At 35.0% G+C, this 17903-nt stretch overlaps 1 protein-coding gene across 27 annotated transcripts in view; it reads left to right on the top strand.

The window, feature by feature from the left end:
- SEC31A (SEC31 homolog A, COPII component) overlaps positions 1 to 17903 on the top strand; it is a 73917-nt gene that overhangs the window by 31306 nt on the left and 24708 nt on the right. For 21 of the 27 annotated variants that reach the window (XM_089912143.1, XM_089912140.1, XM_089912139.1 and 18 more), the window contains 12 exons: positions 254 to 353; positions 2812 to 2973; positions 3173 to 3325; positions 5467 to 5703; positions 6603 to 6677; positions 8106 to 8144; positions 8629 to 8706; positions 11545 to 11620; positions 12053 to 12231; positions 13437 to 13563; positions 14516 to 14661; positions 15920 to 16093. In XM_089912143.1, the coding sequence (XP_089768269.1) occupies positions 254 to 353; positions 2812 to 2973; positions 3173 to 3325; positions 5467 to 5703; positions 6603 to 6677; positions 8106 to 8144; positions 8629 to 8706; positions 11545 to 11620; positions 12053 to 12231; positions 13437 to 13563; positions 14516 to 14661; positions 15920 to 16093 (1546 nt within the window). The remainder of the gene's footprint in view (positions 1 to 253; positions 354 to 2811; positions 2974 to 3172; positions 3326 to 5466; positions 5704 to 6602; positions 6678 to 8105; positions 8145 to 8628; positions 8707 to 11544; positions 11621 to 12052; positions 12232 to 13436; positions 13564 to 14515; positions 14662 to 15919; positions 16094 to 17903) is intronic. The other 6 variants (XM_089912160.1, XM_089912158.1, XM_089912154.1 and 3 more) reach the window with 1 other exon arrangement.

The following is a 17903-nucleotide window of genomic DNA, read 5'->3' as shown; positions in this document are numbered from 1 at the left end:
AAAGATGATCTGCAATTTATTATTACGCTGTCCGTGTTATTGGGCATTTGTTTTCATTTTTTGCTGTCATACACTGCATACTATATTGAGTATCTTTGTAATGATCAAAGAGCATACACATTGCTAAGTTGCTTTCCAGAAAGATTATATGAAATTATACTTCTCTTAGCAGTGTGTGTCTCCAAAGCCTAGAGAAAAATAATTTGGTTTTCTCAAGATTAAAAATTTCTTCATCTCTTTGTGTTTCTTATAGGGGGATTTTGGCAATTGCTTGGAGCATGGCGGATCCTGAATTGTTGCTGAGCTGTGGAAAAGATGCTAAGATTCTCTGTTCCAACCCAAACACAGGAGAGGTATGGGGAGGAAATGTTTCTCAAACTTACAGCTATTATAATATTTTATCTCTGGTTGAATAAGAAAATTTCCATATGAATTCTTTAGTACATGATTAAAATTAAGAATGTGAAAGTAGACGGAGGTGTATGTGAAATGTAACTCTAGCAGAGATTTTATTATGAGCATTATCTAAGCTCAGCTGTTTCATCTGGGGATATCAATCATTGAAATAGTGTCTTTGAACCTAGTAATCACCCGCCATTTCCAATCAAAGGTGTTTAACTAGACTCAGAAATACTTGGTTTGATTTATTTACTGTGTTTTCTGGAAATAAGTGTCCTCAAAGTAGGAGTGTTCAAGGTTTGGGTCTTTTTCTTGCTTTACCTTTCCTGAAGATCCTCTTTGATTTTTGGAAATCAGTGGATGCAGGTTTTTAATCTCTCTTCTGAACTGTACAGCAAGAATATAATACTTTATAATAAATATTTGTCATATGTTCTACCCATGGAAACTTAGATGGGGAATTTTACCTTATTAAATATAAATATTATATAAATATAATTTCATTTGCTTTGGGTTGTGGGCTAAAAACCTCTTTTACCTATTATTTTTCTTCTTCTTAATGGTTGAATGGTTTCCCTCTCTTTCACTAGTGGGCAAGACACCATAGATTCTAATTACAGCTTTTAAACTTTTATTGCAAGTGCCTTCCTAGTTGCCCTGATGGTATGCTAGTAAAAATAAGTATCTTTGGTGGGTGTTTTTTTTTGTTTTTAATTAATTAATTTATGTATTTATTTATTTTTGGCTGCATTGGGCCTTTGTTGCTGTACGCAGGCTTTTCTCTAGTTGTGGTGAGCGGGGCTACTCTTCGATGCGGTGTGCGGGCTTCTCATTGCTGTGGCTTCTCTTGTTGCAGAGCACGGGCTCTAGGCGCGTGGGCTCAGTAGTTGTGGCTCGCGGGCTCTAGACCGCAGGCTCAGTAGTTGTGGTGCACGGGATTAGTTGCTCCGCGCTATGTGGGATCTTCCCAGACCAGGGCTGGAACCCGTGTCTTCTGCATTGGCAGGCAGATTCTTAATCACTGCGCCACCAGGGAAGCCCTGTTCAATAGTTTTTAATCTGTAACATTAAAATTAAAGCAAGCACTTTTGTTATTTGATTTGTGGTTTAAAGTTTTCAGTTGCAGTGATGTCTGTAAGAATATAGAAACATTAATGTTAGAGGAGACGAGAAAAAATAATAATTTTTGCTTCATAAGATTTGTAGACCAAATAATGAAAGTGTTTCATTTTACACTGTGCTTTCCCAAGTGAGTTCAAAATTCATGGAAATTACTGTTCTTTTTCAACTATGTAATTCGATAAAATGATTTTTTGCATATGTTTAGTTGTGTGTGCTTGGACTTTGAAGGAATAAACTTTTAGTGCATGCTGCAACTAAAAATTGTAGTAGATTTTTATTCAAATGCAAATTAGGAATAGACAAGTGGTTCAGATATCAAGAAGCTAATAGTCTTATAAATCAGTTCAAGCATCAAAGAGGAGCAGGCTAAATGCCTTTTCACTTTATTTTCTTATAAAATAAAACATTATTTTAAATGTCAAGGAAGCCAAAGTTAAGTAAATTTGATTCATTTCTTTTTTTTATTTCACGTTTTTTTTTTTTTTGTGGTACACGGGCCTCTCACTGTTGTGGCCTGTCCCTCCCAGACCGGGGCACAAATCCGTGTCCCCTGCATTGGCAGGCGGACTCTCAACCACTGTGCCACCAGGGAAGCCCGATTCATTTCTTAAAGCCATAAAACCTGTGCTCCTAAGAGCATCAGTTACCATCACACTGAGTTAGTAACAATTATTACATTATTACATTGTAAAGTTAGCAAACAATTATTACATTATTTATTTATATCAGCCATTTTTAATAGTTTTTCTATATTCTTTTCCTTCTAAAGAAAACTGATAATGCCAAATTCTCTTTTGATTCTGCAGTAATAAGAATGATGTGTACATGTTTTCTCACTTGACAAATTCACTTCTCAGTGAATTTTTCCTTCTCAAGAATTTTTTTTGAAATTTGATCTTCAAATAATCTAAACGTGGCTCTTTGGATCTTGGCAGGCAAAGTCGGTTGGCTAGGACCCCATCGATCTTTTAGAGTTCAGCAAGTTGACCCTAATAGAGTATTCTGGTCTTTCAGGTGCATCCTCTAGTACCATTTCAGTAAAAACAGGAAAACCTCATTTTTTACGATTTACTTATTCCAAATCTGGTCAAAATTTTGATCAGCATTTCTTTTTTTTTTTTTTATCATAATGTACTTTAAAGAAATTTTTACAATTGTTGTTTTTCCTGGCTGGATACTTTGTAAAAGTAAATGTTTAATAAAGTTGTATTTGTTGATCATATTAATTCAGCTGTTTTGGCTATAAAGTGGCTATACTTTTTTCTGACTTTTTTTTTTTTTGCGGTCTAGGTGTTATATGAACTTCCCACCAACACACAGTGGTGCTTTGATATTCAGTGGTGTCCCAGAAATCCTGCTGTCTTATCAGCTGCTTCCTTCGATGGGCGTATCAGTGTTTATTCTATCATGGGAGGGAGTGCAGATGGTTTAAGGCAGAAACAAGTTGACAAGGTAATAAGAAGTGTTAAGGTTTTTTATTATAACACCTGAAAAAAATCATCTTACTGTGTAATTATTTTGGAAATAACTTTACTGATCAATGATACCAATTAATTGGATAATTGTGATAAAAATTTCTTGGATATGACTTGAAAACATGTAATATAGTCTTGCATAAGTTTCAAAAATCTCACTTTATTTTATTTTTTAGCTTTCATCGTCTTTTGGGAATCTTGATCCATTTGGCACAGGACAGCCCCTTCCCCCGTTACAAATTCCTCAGCAGACTGCTCAGCATCGTATAGTGTTGCCTCTGAAGAAGCCACCCAAGTGGGTCCGAAGACCTGTTGGGGCTTCCTTTTCAGTAGGTGGATTTGCTTTTATGGTCCATAAACACAAAGGACTTACAGTAAAGTGTTACTATAGGATCACTCAGATGGAAGAGGGCTGAGTTTGAGATATGTTTGTGAGTTTTCATCACTCAGAAAGGTTTCTCGGGAAAAGTGAAACCTACTCCCTTTTTTTCTTTTTTCTTTTAAATTGTAATAAAATATACATAACAAAATTTACAATTTTAACCATTTTAAAACTTACAGTTCAGCAGTATTGAGTACATTCACCTTGTTGTGCAACCTTTGCACCATTCTCCCTACCCCACTTTATTAAACTTGTCTTCCTTCTCTATCTCTCCTTCCTTCATTCCTTCTTTTCTTTTTGAGAGGGTCTACATTCTGATTGTTACAAGGTCCACTATGGTTGGACATCTAAAGTATAGCCTCTAACCTAGCAGCACTTACGACAGCACTAAAGCTGATATTTTGATTCTCCATCTCTCGTACTGGGTTCCAGACTCACGTGGGGAAGAAAGGAGTGTTATTTGTTGTCTTTATAATACTTCAGTATTAGTGAGTGGACATGCACTTTTCATTCCAAAGATGAATATATAGTGAACATCCTCTGTTTGTCAGGTACCGCTTTAGGCACTGGAAACATACCTGTGAACTAGATAGAGTCTCTGTCCTCAAGTAGCTTATGTTGGGGGGCGGAGAGGCTTTTCTGTACAGTTTGATTTTTCTTTTAAACCTTGTCCATACATAATTTTATAATAATAAGTGTTTTAATTACTTAGATAAGGAAGGAACTAACTAGATGGATGGTTAGGATTCAGTAAGTAAAGCGGAAAGTGATAAAAGCAAAGATTCAAAGGCAGGAGAGCAGATAGTGGAGAAGACCAGACAAGAGGGATGAGAGATTAATTAAATCCAAAAGTGACGTAATCAAAGGCCTATTATTTAGGAAGATGAGAGTATGTAGTATGGTTTGGAAGGGGGAAAGACAAGAGTAGATGTGCAGTCATACAGCAGTTCAGTGCAAAAAGAATTAGGCAGAAAAATAGCAATGTAAAAGAAAGAAATCAAGAGATTTCAGAAGAGATCAATACCTAGACCTGAGGAATGAATTTGAGAGGCCAAATGAAGAGTTCTGAGCCTGCTTAATAGGAGAATGACAGCAAACATGTACATGGGAGCCCCCCCATAGAGAAATGAAGACCCCAATGAGTGGCAAAACCTAAGTGCTTATATGCTAGGTTGAACAAAGAATGGCAGTTGTGGAACAGTAACTAAAATATGTAGAGACTGATGGAGATAATTTTTATTTAACAAGGTCTGTTTGTATAGAGTTCTCCCATCCTGGACTCCCATATCTGGTGATAAGGATGTATCTTTCCTCCTGGTGTAGGGAGAGCAGCTCTCACATGTGAGTTTCATCTCCTGCTTTCAGAAAGAAAAGAGGAGGTCAGGGTGCCTTTCTTGCTTCTGTTGTTTTTCAGTATTCTTCAGCTCAAAATAATCCTTAGGTCAAATGGCATATTTTGTAGCAGCATAATCCACCACCTTTTAAAACGTGGAGCCTAGAGTAGAAAGGGAGGCAGATACGTACAGCTAATAGTTGAATCAAAAGAGAGAGATAGGGCTTCCCTTGGTGGTGCAGTGGTTGAGAGTCTGCCTGCCGATGCAGGGGACACAGGTTCGTGCCCCGGTCCGGGAAGATCCCACATGCCGCGGAGCGGCTGGGCCTGTGAGCCATGGCCGCTGAGCCTGCGCGTCCGGAGCCTGTGCCCCGCAACGGGAGAGGCCACAGCAGCGAGAGGCCCGCGTACCACACACACAAAATATATATATATATAATATACTGAGGGCGTCTGGGATGGCAGAGGTGACATTTGCCCAGGCTTTGAAGAGGAGTAGCATTTAGTATGTGGAAGTTAGTAAAGCAAGTAGGTGAGAAATTGTGGGTCACAGCAACTGGGACCTTTTATGTAGAAGGTGGGTGGTGTGAAGAGGAATAATAATTGAAGGCTGGGGTCAGATTGTGGAGTAGGGGAGTGTATCACCAATTGTATCCAGAGCCAGAGTTCTTTTCCTTTAGCCGGTTTACAGTCAGTACGTTTGAGGGCCACATCCTTGTCGTTGGAACTGATTTTGTTTACTTGTTCTATTCTAGTTTGGAGGCAAACTGGTTACCTTTGCGAGTGTCAGAACACAGCCTCAGCAGGGAGCTGAGCAGCAGCTGCAGCAGCACCACGTGCGCATCAGTCAGGTCGTGACAGAAGAGGAATTCCTTAGCCGGTCAGCCCAACTTCAGCAGGTCGTGCAGTCACAAGGATTTGTCAGTTATTGTCAGAAGAAGATTGATGCTTCTCAGACTGAGTTTGAGAAAAATGTGTGGTCCTTTTTGAAGGTAAAGTTGGTGTTAAGCAATTTTATTTCATTATCTGCAAATTCAGCTATTTCCATCATATTCTAAATCTGTCTTCCTGTTGAAGAAACAATCGAGAGAATGTGATTTGGGGATCTCCTGATGAAATTAAACCATATGGAGAGTACATGACCTAACACTTTATGTCAAGAGTTCTTCCTTCTCTGCTGTGAAAAGCCTAATATGAAATACTTTTTTAATAAGTAAAAAATATATAATAGCTATTTTTAAGTGAGAGAGACATAACATTCAACAGACCTATTTTAAATTAGAACATAGAGCTTAGTATAATAAAAACACAGAGTATTTAATTTTTGTAGTAGGTCTAATTAAGGAAAATGGGGAAAGAGGGAATAGGTATAGGGGAGAGAGGTTGGAGGCATTTCTCAATCCTTTTACTGAGTTGCATTTACGACAGTAGAATAATAAATAGAATTTTCCGGTTTGTCATTTTGTCTCCATGGGAATATCTATTTCTCAATTCTGTTTTCCAAAGAAAAGAAATCTTGAATGCAATCAGGTTAAATTTATTTTTATATTTTGTGAGTAAGTATTAGTTTTAAGAAAGAGTTTTAGGACATCACATGTTTCACATAATGTGAGTTTTGCACTCATGTAACCTTTGGACGTGACTTTGGTTTTACAAAAATTAGTTTAAAAGTAAGTTTTATTCAGCCTGGGTAATTAATTACTAGTAGGCTTACTATTTTAAAAAATAACTTCTTTGGAAAAACTTCTTTGGATTCTCTTATAAACAACCTTTTGGTTGATATAGTAAACTTTAGGTAATTTTAATAATTCTGCTTGGAATTTGAGCAGTTAATTAAAAATTAGGCCTTTAAATGCAATTCTTTGTTTCAAGAATATGTCTTTTTTTAAAGGTAAACTTTGAGGATGATTCTCGTGGAAAATACCTTGAACTTCTAGGATATAGAAAAGAAGACCTAGGAAAGAAGGTAAACTTTTGGAAGAGTTTAAAGGCTGTGCTTACACAAATAAAATATTTATGTAGCATAGGTGTTTTTATTTTTTAAAAAGTTCAACACAGATTGTTTCAAATCATTCAGTAAACATTTAATAAGAATTTATGCTTGGTTGCCAAAGTTTTTCATACACATTGTTAAAGGTGAAACTCCTCATTGTACCTGAATTTAGAAGCTGCTAGAACCACCTTTAATTCAAACTCGATTTAAAGAGCTGTGTCAGGGAGAATTGGGCCTTGAAAGAAAAGAAGCTGTGAACCTCAAACACTGGGAATGACATTTAGTTTTTTAAGAGGAGGTGTAGCCAGCGGCCCTGGAGGAAAGAGGGGGAAACTTAAGAGATCACCCTGCATTCACTACAGCTTAAGTGATGAAAAAGAGGATACTGTTTTGCACCCCCGCTGTTTATGCCTTCAGCCCACAATTCCCAAACTGTTTATTAAATTGGTCCAGCTCACAAGTAACTAGTAAATATTTTGGAACAAGGGTGTTTTATTCTACTAAACCTGAATAAACAAAAAGCCCAAGTGATTTGCTTAACATTTTAATGTAAAAAAAAAAGATTACTTTTTAAAAAAGGAGGTCATATTCCAGTTTTATAGTTTTCTTCTCAGAGCGGCTTAATAATTATTCCACAATGTTGACATAAACAGCAGTTAAAACACTCTGACTTTGGAAACCTTGAAGGATATATTTAGAATTCTTTGTATAATTTGTATTAACCCTTTGTCATTCTTTGAAAATGACTGAAGTCTTCTATAGCATTGCAGAGTTATCGCATATGCGGAACAGGTTGGATACTGTGCACTCTGGGCAGTCAGTGCTGAGCTCATTGAAGATTAGTCCCCTTTAATGTCAGATAGACCTGAGCTCACATCACAGCTCCGCTGCTTACTGGTCATGTATCTTTCCTCACTCCTTTAGATTTTTTATATTTAACTTTATTATTAGTCTAAACTTCTTGATGCTATAACTTGGTTTGCAAGAGATTAATATGAAAGTTTTACTGCAAACCTGTTAGCAAAAAATGAGGAAATAAAATTTGATTGTCAAAATACGTCTAGTAGCAGCTCTTTCCATAGTAAGTCTCTGAAGAAATATTTTTTTTAATTATAGTTATTTTATTTAAAACAAAGTAGAAGGAAACATGCTTGTTTTGAGGTTAGTTTTACAATTTGAATAGCAGAGTAAGATGACGTATGAGCAATAAAATAGATCCATGTAACTGAAACTAGCACCATTGAGAATCAATTCTGCAAAAATTTTATTCTTTTCTTAAACATGCTACCCCTGATCTGAATTTTGGATTTTTGCCAATGACAATGGAGTAAGAGGTGAACATTTGCTATATGCCTTGAAATAGAATTCCATTTGGTAGCTGAGTTGTTGTCTTTATTTCAGATTGCTTCGGCTTTGAACAAAGTGGATGGACCTGATGTGGTAAGAGAAGACCTTTAAAAATAGCTACCTTCTAAAATTTTGGTTTAGGTCATAAAGAAGAAAATATAATTTAGGAAATGTGTTTTATTGCTTTACATTGTAAAAACAAATGCTTATTGTAGGCATTTTAATACATGAATAATTCTCTTTAAAATAGCATAAGGTAGAGCTAGTTATAGCTAGTAGAAATTCCTATGTTTGAATTTCACAACAGAGGTAAAACGAAATCAGACTGCTCAGATACTTAACGTTAAGCTCTTTGTTGCTGAGGGACATTTGGCAGGAAAGAAGTGTTAGGTCTTAGCAGTAATGGCTCCCTGCTTTTCCTCTAATAATGTTCCTCAAATAAATTTACTTAGTGTTGCTTCTTATGATTAAACTAGCTCTGAATGTTGTTGGTTGGGTCTTTTGTCTTCCTTGTTCACTAATAACCTTTTAATGCTACATTCTTCACTTTCCTCTGTCATTGTTTTGTGTACCAAAGGCTCTTAAAGACTCTGACCAAGTAGCACAGAGTGATGGGGAGGAGAGCCCTGCTGCTGAAGAGCAGCTCTTGGGAGAGGTACTTATTTTTCTCATTTTTAAGTACATTGGGAAAATATGTGATATTTGTTCATCTCACATTGAAATATGGAAAATTTTCTTGACTACTTGTTCCAAAATAAAGCTGGAGTTTTCTTAGAGATGTTCAAGGTAGAAGTCTGTTTACTAATTTGATAGAAGTATCATCTCTAAAATTTTTAGTTCTCTGACCTAGCTTCTGGATTATATGGTTTAAAATTAACAGCTGATGTGAGATTGACTTAGTTTGGTCAGATGCATATCAAGATGTCAAATTGAAAAGATACTTTATTCAGAAATCCACATTGCATTGCATGTAAAGGTAATGTTTTTTCTTGACACATTAATATTTACAACTCACTCTCAGTGGCATAAGCTTCTGAATTAATCTTGAACTTTGAGTCCAAGTAAAGAATATTTCACTAAATAATCTGATCGTCCTGATTCACTATAAATGCATCCTGAGTTGTAGTGACAATTTTTATAACTAGGTAAAAAGAGTCCTTGAAAACAGAGTTGTATCATTAATTATTTTCCTTTTAATTTTCTGAGTTTTTTTAAGCCACTAATATATAATTCTATAATTTACTTTTCTTGCTTTCTAATTATATTTCATCTTAGAAAATTAATCAACAAGTTCTTGTTTCTCATCTCATATTTGACTTTTTCATTATTCTTTGTGATATGGGTATATTCTGATTATATAAAGTTTCTTACAACCTCTTACTAAGTTATAATTCCTCAGTAAACAGACTATTACAAGATGATTATTAAAAATCCTTAGAAGTGGATCTTGTAACATTTATTTAACTCAGGAATACAGGATATGGGTAAAATCTTGCTGAAAATTTGAACTAATTTTGGGAATACATAGAATTGTAGGATACATTAAAGAAACGTACTTTCATTTATATACAACTGGACTAACTGTATTATCAAAGAGAGGGCCATTTGTAAATACACTTGTGAATTAATAGGTAAATATATATTTAACAAAACAGCAGTCATCAATGTGTGCTTTCAGAATATTTGAAAAAATGTTGTTTAAGGTGGTAATATCTTCCCCTTGATGATGCTATTATTATGTAAAATAAAACATAGTAGCTTACACACTAAAGATAACCAGCACATAATAAGTTGTGCATTTTTTCACTTTATGTATATTTCAGAAGTCCATATATAAAAGTTTATTAGTTGCTTTTTGAAAGCAAATTTGAAAAATTGTTAAAAGATTTTTTTGATAAGTTTGTTAGTGAATATAATCAGATCAGTATCTGATTTATTCCTCAGTATGAATAACAAGTTTTACAATTTTTTTTTTTTTTTTTTTTTTTGCGGTATGTGGGCCTCTCACTGTTGTGGCCTCTCCTGTTGCGGAGCACAGGCTCCGGACTCGTAGGCTCAGTGACCATGGCTCACGGGTCCAGCCGCTCCGCGGCATGTGGGACCTTCCCGGACTGGGGCACGAACCCGTGTCCCCTGCATCGGCAGGCAGACTCTTAACCACTGTGCCACCAGGGAAGCCCAGTTTTACAATTTTTTAATTTCAGTTTTTAAATTCTAAAATGCTTCTCTTTTGTTGGGGAGAGAATTAAGGTTATAGTTATTCTCCTGTAATAGTTAGTATTAACTAATTAAGCATTATTAACAGATGATGCTCTACTGTGCTCTACACTAAAATTATCCAATTCAAAAATGCTCCTGACTTTGAATTCTAGGCACTAACATTCAGATGTGTAGGTAACACGAGCACAGAAGATAGATATTTTATCTCATGTAAGACAGATGTGTTTTTTCTTTTAATTTCTCTATAATCTCTGACACATTTTATTTTTTGTCGTCTTTTGAATTTTTATGCATAGAAGAGAAAGCATTTAAAGTATTTGCCAGCAGTATGCCTCCGTTATATTTCTTTTCTTCTAAAGAAAGAAAATATTGAATTTATTTTTACTCAGTCTTACAAGTAGTTTCAGAAATTTGTAACAGAACTGTATATATTTTTACCAGACCAACCTGCTGTTCCAGGTGTGACTAATTTAAGAGAACACAAACTCTCTAATTGAATTTTAGTATATTTATAAATAATCTGTTTATATTGCATTTATATAAGGACGCCAGGTGGTTTTCTTTTTTTCACGACTGAGTCAGTTAAAACCGAAAGACTCTTATAACTATACCTATTAGACAGAATTTTTAGATGTGTTGAAACAAGGTTGTTTTAAGATCTAAATTAGAAAAATGTAAAAAAAGAAAAAATGATGTAAATATAGTATAATTTAAAACATCTTGTGGGACTTCCCACAAGTGGGAAGTGGCTAAGATTCTGTGCTCCCAATGCAGGGGGCCTGGGTTCAATCTCTGGTCAGGGAACTAGATCCCACATGCTGCAACTAAGAGTTCGCATGCCTCAACTAAATATCCCTAACGCAGTAATGAAGATCCTGTGAGCTGCAACTAAGACCTGGTGCAGCCAAATAAATAAATAAACATTTAAAAATAAATAAAACATTTTGTGTGTTTCAAGCTACTGTTAGTTGAGGTATCTAAGAAAACAAAAATTCTTCAGCTTCAGTATCTTCTGAGCTCCCAATATGGATATGTACACTTAAGTTTGTTTAACATTATTTCTGAGGACTTTGGATTTTATTTATGATTGTATAATGAGAGTTAATACTTAATGAAATCATAGTTCTTAGTTTAAACTTGGATCTGAGAAATTTTCTGGGATAACTTGGCATGTCATCTAGTCAGTAAGTGAATAATCATATTTAAATTTTGTTTTGCTGGTAAATTATTCCAGTTTCATCTGGCTAAATTGCTGCCCTTTTCATCTCCTTAGCGCATTAAAGAGGAAAAACAAGAATCTGAATTTCTACCATCAGCTGGAGGAACATTTAACATCTCCATCAGTGGGGGTAAGAATCTGTTGGTTTTGATTTCTAATTTCTTTTAACCATTTGAAAGCAAATAGTCCCTGAGTTTAAGTTAGAAACGTTTTGTCACAGGTGGTAGAGGGTTGAAAAGAACTCAGTTATCATTTAGTACATGTAATCACTACCTTAAAAATGATGGTATGATCTGAAACCTATGTGATAGAAACTGTAAATGATCTTTATTATTACATTTTAGGCAATCTGGAAAATATGTTATTTTACCTGATTTTACTTATATGTATCTCAGTATATTTCCATAGATATCAACAGCTTGTGTTAGAAATTAATCCACCAGTAATATTCAGAAATCAGCATTGTGTTCTCCATTGTGTGTGTATGTAAAAATTCATAGGTGTAGTGTTTTTTTCTTGTAACAAAAAACTTTAACTTGGGTGTGTTATTTCTTTATTGCAGATATTGATGGTTTAATTACGCAGGCTTTGCTGACGGGTAACTTTGAGAGTGCTGTTGACCTTTGTTTACATGATAACCGCATGGCTGATGCCATTATATTGGCCATAGCAGGTGGACAAGAACTCTTGGCTCAAACCCAGAAAAAGTACTTTGCAAAATCCCAAAGCAAAATCACCAGGGTATGTTATTTTAAAAATAAACAGCAGCATTTGTTTATAAAAGCAAAGCACTCTTATTATAGATAATTGAGATTCAGATAACAGTAAAGAACAAAAAAACCCACCCATAATTCCTTGACCCAGAAATAGTTATTGTTGATAGCTTGGCATGATTATCCCAGTTTTTGTTGTTTACATATGTAATATTTTAAATGAAATACTTTTATTGTAGAAAAGTTAGAACATAGAAAATGTTAAAGATAATAATTTTAATACCCCCTAATTCTTCCATCAGATTGGTACATATCCTTTTGTATCTCTTTCTATGTATTTGTAGAATTTTTAAAAACAATCAATTATACAGGTATATATGTGTGTGGTTTTACGTATAAATATTGTCACTTACATTGTAATCATTTTCCCGTATCATTTAAAGATTCTTACAAAAATTTTTAAATTGCTCTATAATATTCTATAGTAGGGATTTATTATTTCTCTTATTTGGGGATGTTTAGGTAGTTTCTAATATTTTCCTAATGTAGTTGAGATAGCAGTAAACATCCTTGTTGTGCCTAAAGATTTGTGTGAATTTCTAATTGTTTAATGAGGCTGTAGTCCTAGGAATGGAATTTCTGGCGCAGAGGGTCTGTACATTTTTAAGCCCCTGCTTGATGATATTAAATTTCTTTCCATGAAAGTTGTCCCAGTGTTCAGTCCCAGCAGCTTTGGTTGCTGTCAGTGTCCCCAGCCTTGTCTTGTGTCACTCCCTCCCCTGTTATCTTTTAGCCACACTGGCTGCCTTTCAGTTCCTTACACACTCCACGTGCCTTTCTCTCCCAGGCCTTTGCCCCTAGTGTTCCATTGGTCGGCAGTGTTTTTTCCTTCTCGATGAAATTAATTCTGACTTCATATCTTAAATGTCTGTATGCTCAGAAAGCTTTTCCTGATCCATCAGACTAAAAGTCATGTCCTCCTGTTAAATGTTTTGGTAACACCCTATAGTTCTCCTTCTCAGCATTTTATAAAACATGTTAGTGTGATTTTGTTGTTGTTGAGGAAAATATCTTTTATGTCAGTTGGTTTAAGGATATACTTCGCTTTGCTGCTACTTTATTTTTCATGAAATACTGTGAGTAGTAGTTTTGAAAGATTGATTGATTAGCCAGAGTTAATTTTTATCAATATACCAAAAGCTTTTAATTCTCCTTTTGTTTTCCTTTCCTAAGCTAATTACTGCAGTAGTGATGAAGAACTGGAAAGAGATTGTCGAGTCTTGTGATCTTAAAAATTGGAGAGAGGCTTTAGCTGCAGTATTGACTTATGCTAAACCAGATGAATTTTCTGCCCTTTGTGGTAAGAAAATGAGCTTTATATTTATATTATGTATATGGCATGGTATATTGTAAATAAAATTAATGCAGATTTTATTTAGAAATTTTTGTAAACCTACTAATAACAGATAAGAAAACGAAGTTCTCATTTGAATGCTTTTCTCAGTTATTATTAACTACGTTGCTTCTCCATACCTACTAGTCATTTTTTTAAATAATATTATTTAATGATATTCGTTTCAGACAGACCAAACTGAGACTCTTGCTTCTGCCACTAACTAGCTATATGACCTAGGAAAAATTAATTTCTAAGTCTTAGTCTTTTCATATGTAAAATGGCACATAATCAGCTCTCACTTAATAAATGTTAGCTTGATAAAATTAATAATTATAACATTTGAGTAGAAATTACCATTAAAGGCCATGACTGAACTGATGACTAAGGAATAATATTCATTATATACAAGAACAGAAGCTTTAGGCTGCTAGTATAAAAATGAACAACCTTGAAAGTTTTATGAGAATGTAAAACTTACAAGATATTAACTTTCTATCATAAATAATTTAGAGTAGTCTAGCTATCATTGATGTTTATTCCAAATGTGCCATATTTTAGTCCACTGCTTACAAAAGCACCAGACATGATGAAATGCAGTTAAATGTTCATTAGGATTTTTCTGTTCAAATATTTTTCCCACTTTTAATTTTTTCTAATATAATAAATATAAACCCATTCTACAGCTAGGTATAGAATCTTGTGAAATTGTTTATTATATAAAATTTGTCACTCATTTTCCACTCATTTAACAAATAAATATTTACTGAACATTTACATGACAGTGATTTTATTTCTGCCTGCTACTCATTGGTTATGAAGTTTGATCCATACCTCTGAAAATATTATTGGGCTGCTCATGACCTCATACACAGATTGTCTTGTATATAATCTTATTTGTTTTCCTCTTGATCTATAGATCTTTTGGGAACCAGGCTTGAAAGTGAAGGTGATAGCCTCCTGCAGACTCAGGCATGTCTCTGCTATATTTGTGCAGGGAATGTAGAGAAACTAGTTGCATGTTGGACTAAAGCTCAAGATGGAAGCAATCCTTTATCCCTTCAGGTTAGTATCTTTGAAACAAAAGGTGCTTCCTTTCTAGTACTGTCTTTCACCCTATTTATATTCTAGAGATTGATTTGTTCCAGAAGTTCATTGCTTTCACCCTACTTAATTACGTTTTAGAATCTCTTTTGCTGGATAATTATGTGTATTTATTGCTATGTTTGGAGAGGCAGAGTTTGAGATGATGGGATGGTAAAATGGGAATGCAACTGTTTGTGAGAACCAAGTTGTGATATGGTAGTTACTGAGGGAAGTAAGTGGCAAGAGCATGAAAACAGCCATAGAGTTTACCTCTTTTCCTCCTGCTCCTTTCTCTGCCTCCAGTGATCCTGTGTGCCTTGGGCAAAGAAATGGTGTGAGGTAAGGAATGGGAGGGGTCCCCAGTACCAATGGACAGTCTTCATGGTTCGGGGAAAATGAAAGTAAGAGCTAAATGGGATCCCGTGCAGCACTAATACATGGGCAAGAGAGGAAGTGAAAAACGTGGGGACTATTCTCTGGCGCTGAGTAACTATATATTTAGGTTTTTTTATTCCTAAGCAGTTAGTCAGCAGTCTCAAGAAATTTCAGCCTAATGTTTCTTTTTGTCTCTGCAGAGAGATTTTCTCAGTATGGTTGTTGCTTTAAAGATCACTATTGAAACCAAAAGTCTTGTAGGAATCAAGGTTTTTCCTTCTAAGTGCTTCTGAGAGAAAACACACTTGTTTTCACACTTCTGGATTGGTGTACTTATGAAGGGCAGATGGGATATTCTTGTACTTTATACCTGAAACATAGCTCTCTAGTGTTGAAAGAATAGGTATTGAAGAGCATTATGAGAAACTTCGGGTTGAAATGCTAAGCCTGTTTGGAGGCTTAGTAGTACTATTTTTATAGTATACATAGTATAATAGTATAATATTTCGTCTTATACATTCTGGAACCCAGTTTCTGCCTTCAGACATCAGCCTGTCACTTTCACTTTGGATATTTGCCTGTTTTAGCTCAGGAGACAAGTCTCTGGCAAGTTAAGGATGTTTGGGAGAAGATGGTAACCTATGCCTTAACCATGAGTAGGAGACCTTCCTCCTCGCTTTTTCAGTTACCTAAATGGTGGTCAACTCTTGCAGACCTTCTTAATATTGGTGATAATAGGTACCGTACTTTTGGTAGGCTTTGGAAATCTTAGTAACTCCTTCTCTTTTCCTGCTTCCTCTCAGTACACATCTTGGTATCATTGTCTGTTTCTCCTTCACTCTCCTTTCTTTTTCTCATTTAGGATCTGATTGAGAAAGTTGTCATCCTGCGAAAAGCTGTACAACTCACCCAAGCCATGGACACTAATACTGTAGGAGTTCTTTTGGCTGAGAAGATGAGTCAGTATGCCAATTTGTTGGCAGCCCAGGGCAGTATTGCTGCAGCCCTGGCTTTTCTTCCTGATAACACCAACCAGGTAATTAGAACTGGCCATTTTTCTTCTTTGAATGTGTGAGTAAGGTGAGTTCAATAGATAGCACTCAGTATGAAACATAAATGTACTAGTAGGTGGAATGATTTGGAGCAGTTGAATTTCTGTCACCTAATAGGTGAATATTATTGACACGTCTTCAAGGGTAATTTCACGTGTATTCAAGTATTCAAGGCAGAGAAAACTACATCACATTCCTAATTTAGTGTCCTTATTTGGTGTGCAGTAAAACTTGGGCTTTTTCATGATACTTGTTTCAATTCAATAAGTGACTGAATATGTAGTGATGAATAGGATTGCCAAGATCCTTTCCCTGAAGGAGTTTCCAAACTCAAAATGATAACAAGTATGCATGGGATTCCAAAGTGATAAGGACAATGATAGAGGTAGTGGGAGCACAGAAGAGGGAAATCTAAACCCAATAGTGCAGCATGGGTGGAAGCTGGGGTGGGGAGTGAGGAAGATTTTCCACAAGTAGGATATTTCTGCATTGTGTATCTGCTAGAGCTTAATTCGGAGGCTTTTCTTATTTCTGTACTTTTTGTTCTAAACTTTATTCTGTTTTTGACGAAATTTTTTAGTTAATTGTTTTCAGTATTTTGTCTGTTCTAGGGAATTGTCAATAAATTTCATTGAGTAAAAATACTTTTATCTGTGTTCCAGGACTGTGGAGGTATGACTCTCTAGTTGGTTTTGTATACACTTGTATGTAGGATCCAGCTCACGTCTTTCTGAATTGTTAATGAGAATATTAAGTAGAATAGAAGCAAAGTCTTTATCTTTATAATGACTTTGGTATAATAGTTCTATAGGATTTTTTACTTAATAAGGTCTTATTATTATATTGAAGTATAAGACCCTTTATCTTAAGACTAACTTACTCTAAGACTTTTAGACCTTCTGGCCTGAGAATTAAACTTTATTTTTAATACTGTTTATAATCACATACATTTTCTATACATTATTCTTCATGCTTTTCTTTGGACTTTTAAAGAACAGTCTTTACGCAAAACTTGTAATTTTGATGTTACTTCCACCTATATATCTCAGTATACCTCTAGTATTTTCTGGGGAATATTTCCTGAGACTTTGTAATATCATTATAATATATAGTTCCCCTCCATAAAAGGCAGGTTTACCTAAGTATACCTACAAAATTTAAATGGTGTGTTTAAACCTTTAATGAATTTATAGAAATGTATAATTTTTCTAGATATTAAATGAATTCTTGCTGAAACATTTTAACACATTGCTTTTTTGTTGTTATTTGGTAATAACTAGAACATGTATATGGTAAACTCATACTTACTATAGATCTATGTAATTATAGATCTGTGTGAGCTACCCTGAGTTTGACATCTTAACTTTTATTTCAAGCATCTCTTTTTTTATTAATTTTCATGTCTTTCATAGATCACCATTTTCTTCCATCACCATCTTTAGCAGTTGATTCTCTTTTGGAGCCTTTTTTCCCTGCAGAGAAACAAAGTTCTATTTTTTCAGCTGCTTTTGTGATTTGTGAGCATTACTCAACTGCAAGAGAAACAGCAAAAGAGCAGTGATGATAAGTGACATTGATCTTGCATACTACCATGTGGTAGGCATAATTCAAATCCCTGCCTCAGTTAAATTACAAGTTACACTGTATATAATGGACCTTTGGTGTCAGTCTTGAGTATTAGAAACCATGATGTCAGACCCTAATGTGCCAGGGTTTATCGCATAATATACAGCATATGAACAAAAATCATATGAATGATCAAGCTTACTTTAAGAAGATCAACATGCTGTCATA

The sequence above is a fragment of the Delphinapterus leucas genome, chromosome 5, assembly GCF_059928025.1.
Source record: "Delphinapterus leucas isolate spDelLeu-1000000601 "Yukka" chromosome 5, BTC_Dleu_Yukka2, whole genome shotgun sequence".
NCBI classification, from domain to species: domain Eukaryota; kingdom Metazoa; phylum Chordata; class Mammalia; order Artiodactyla; family Monodontidae; genus Delphinapterus; species Delphinapterus leucas.
The sequence above is the reverse complement of the archived record's forward strand: the minus strand, read 5'-3'. Positions and strand labels throughout refer to the sequence as shown.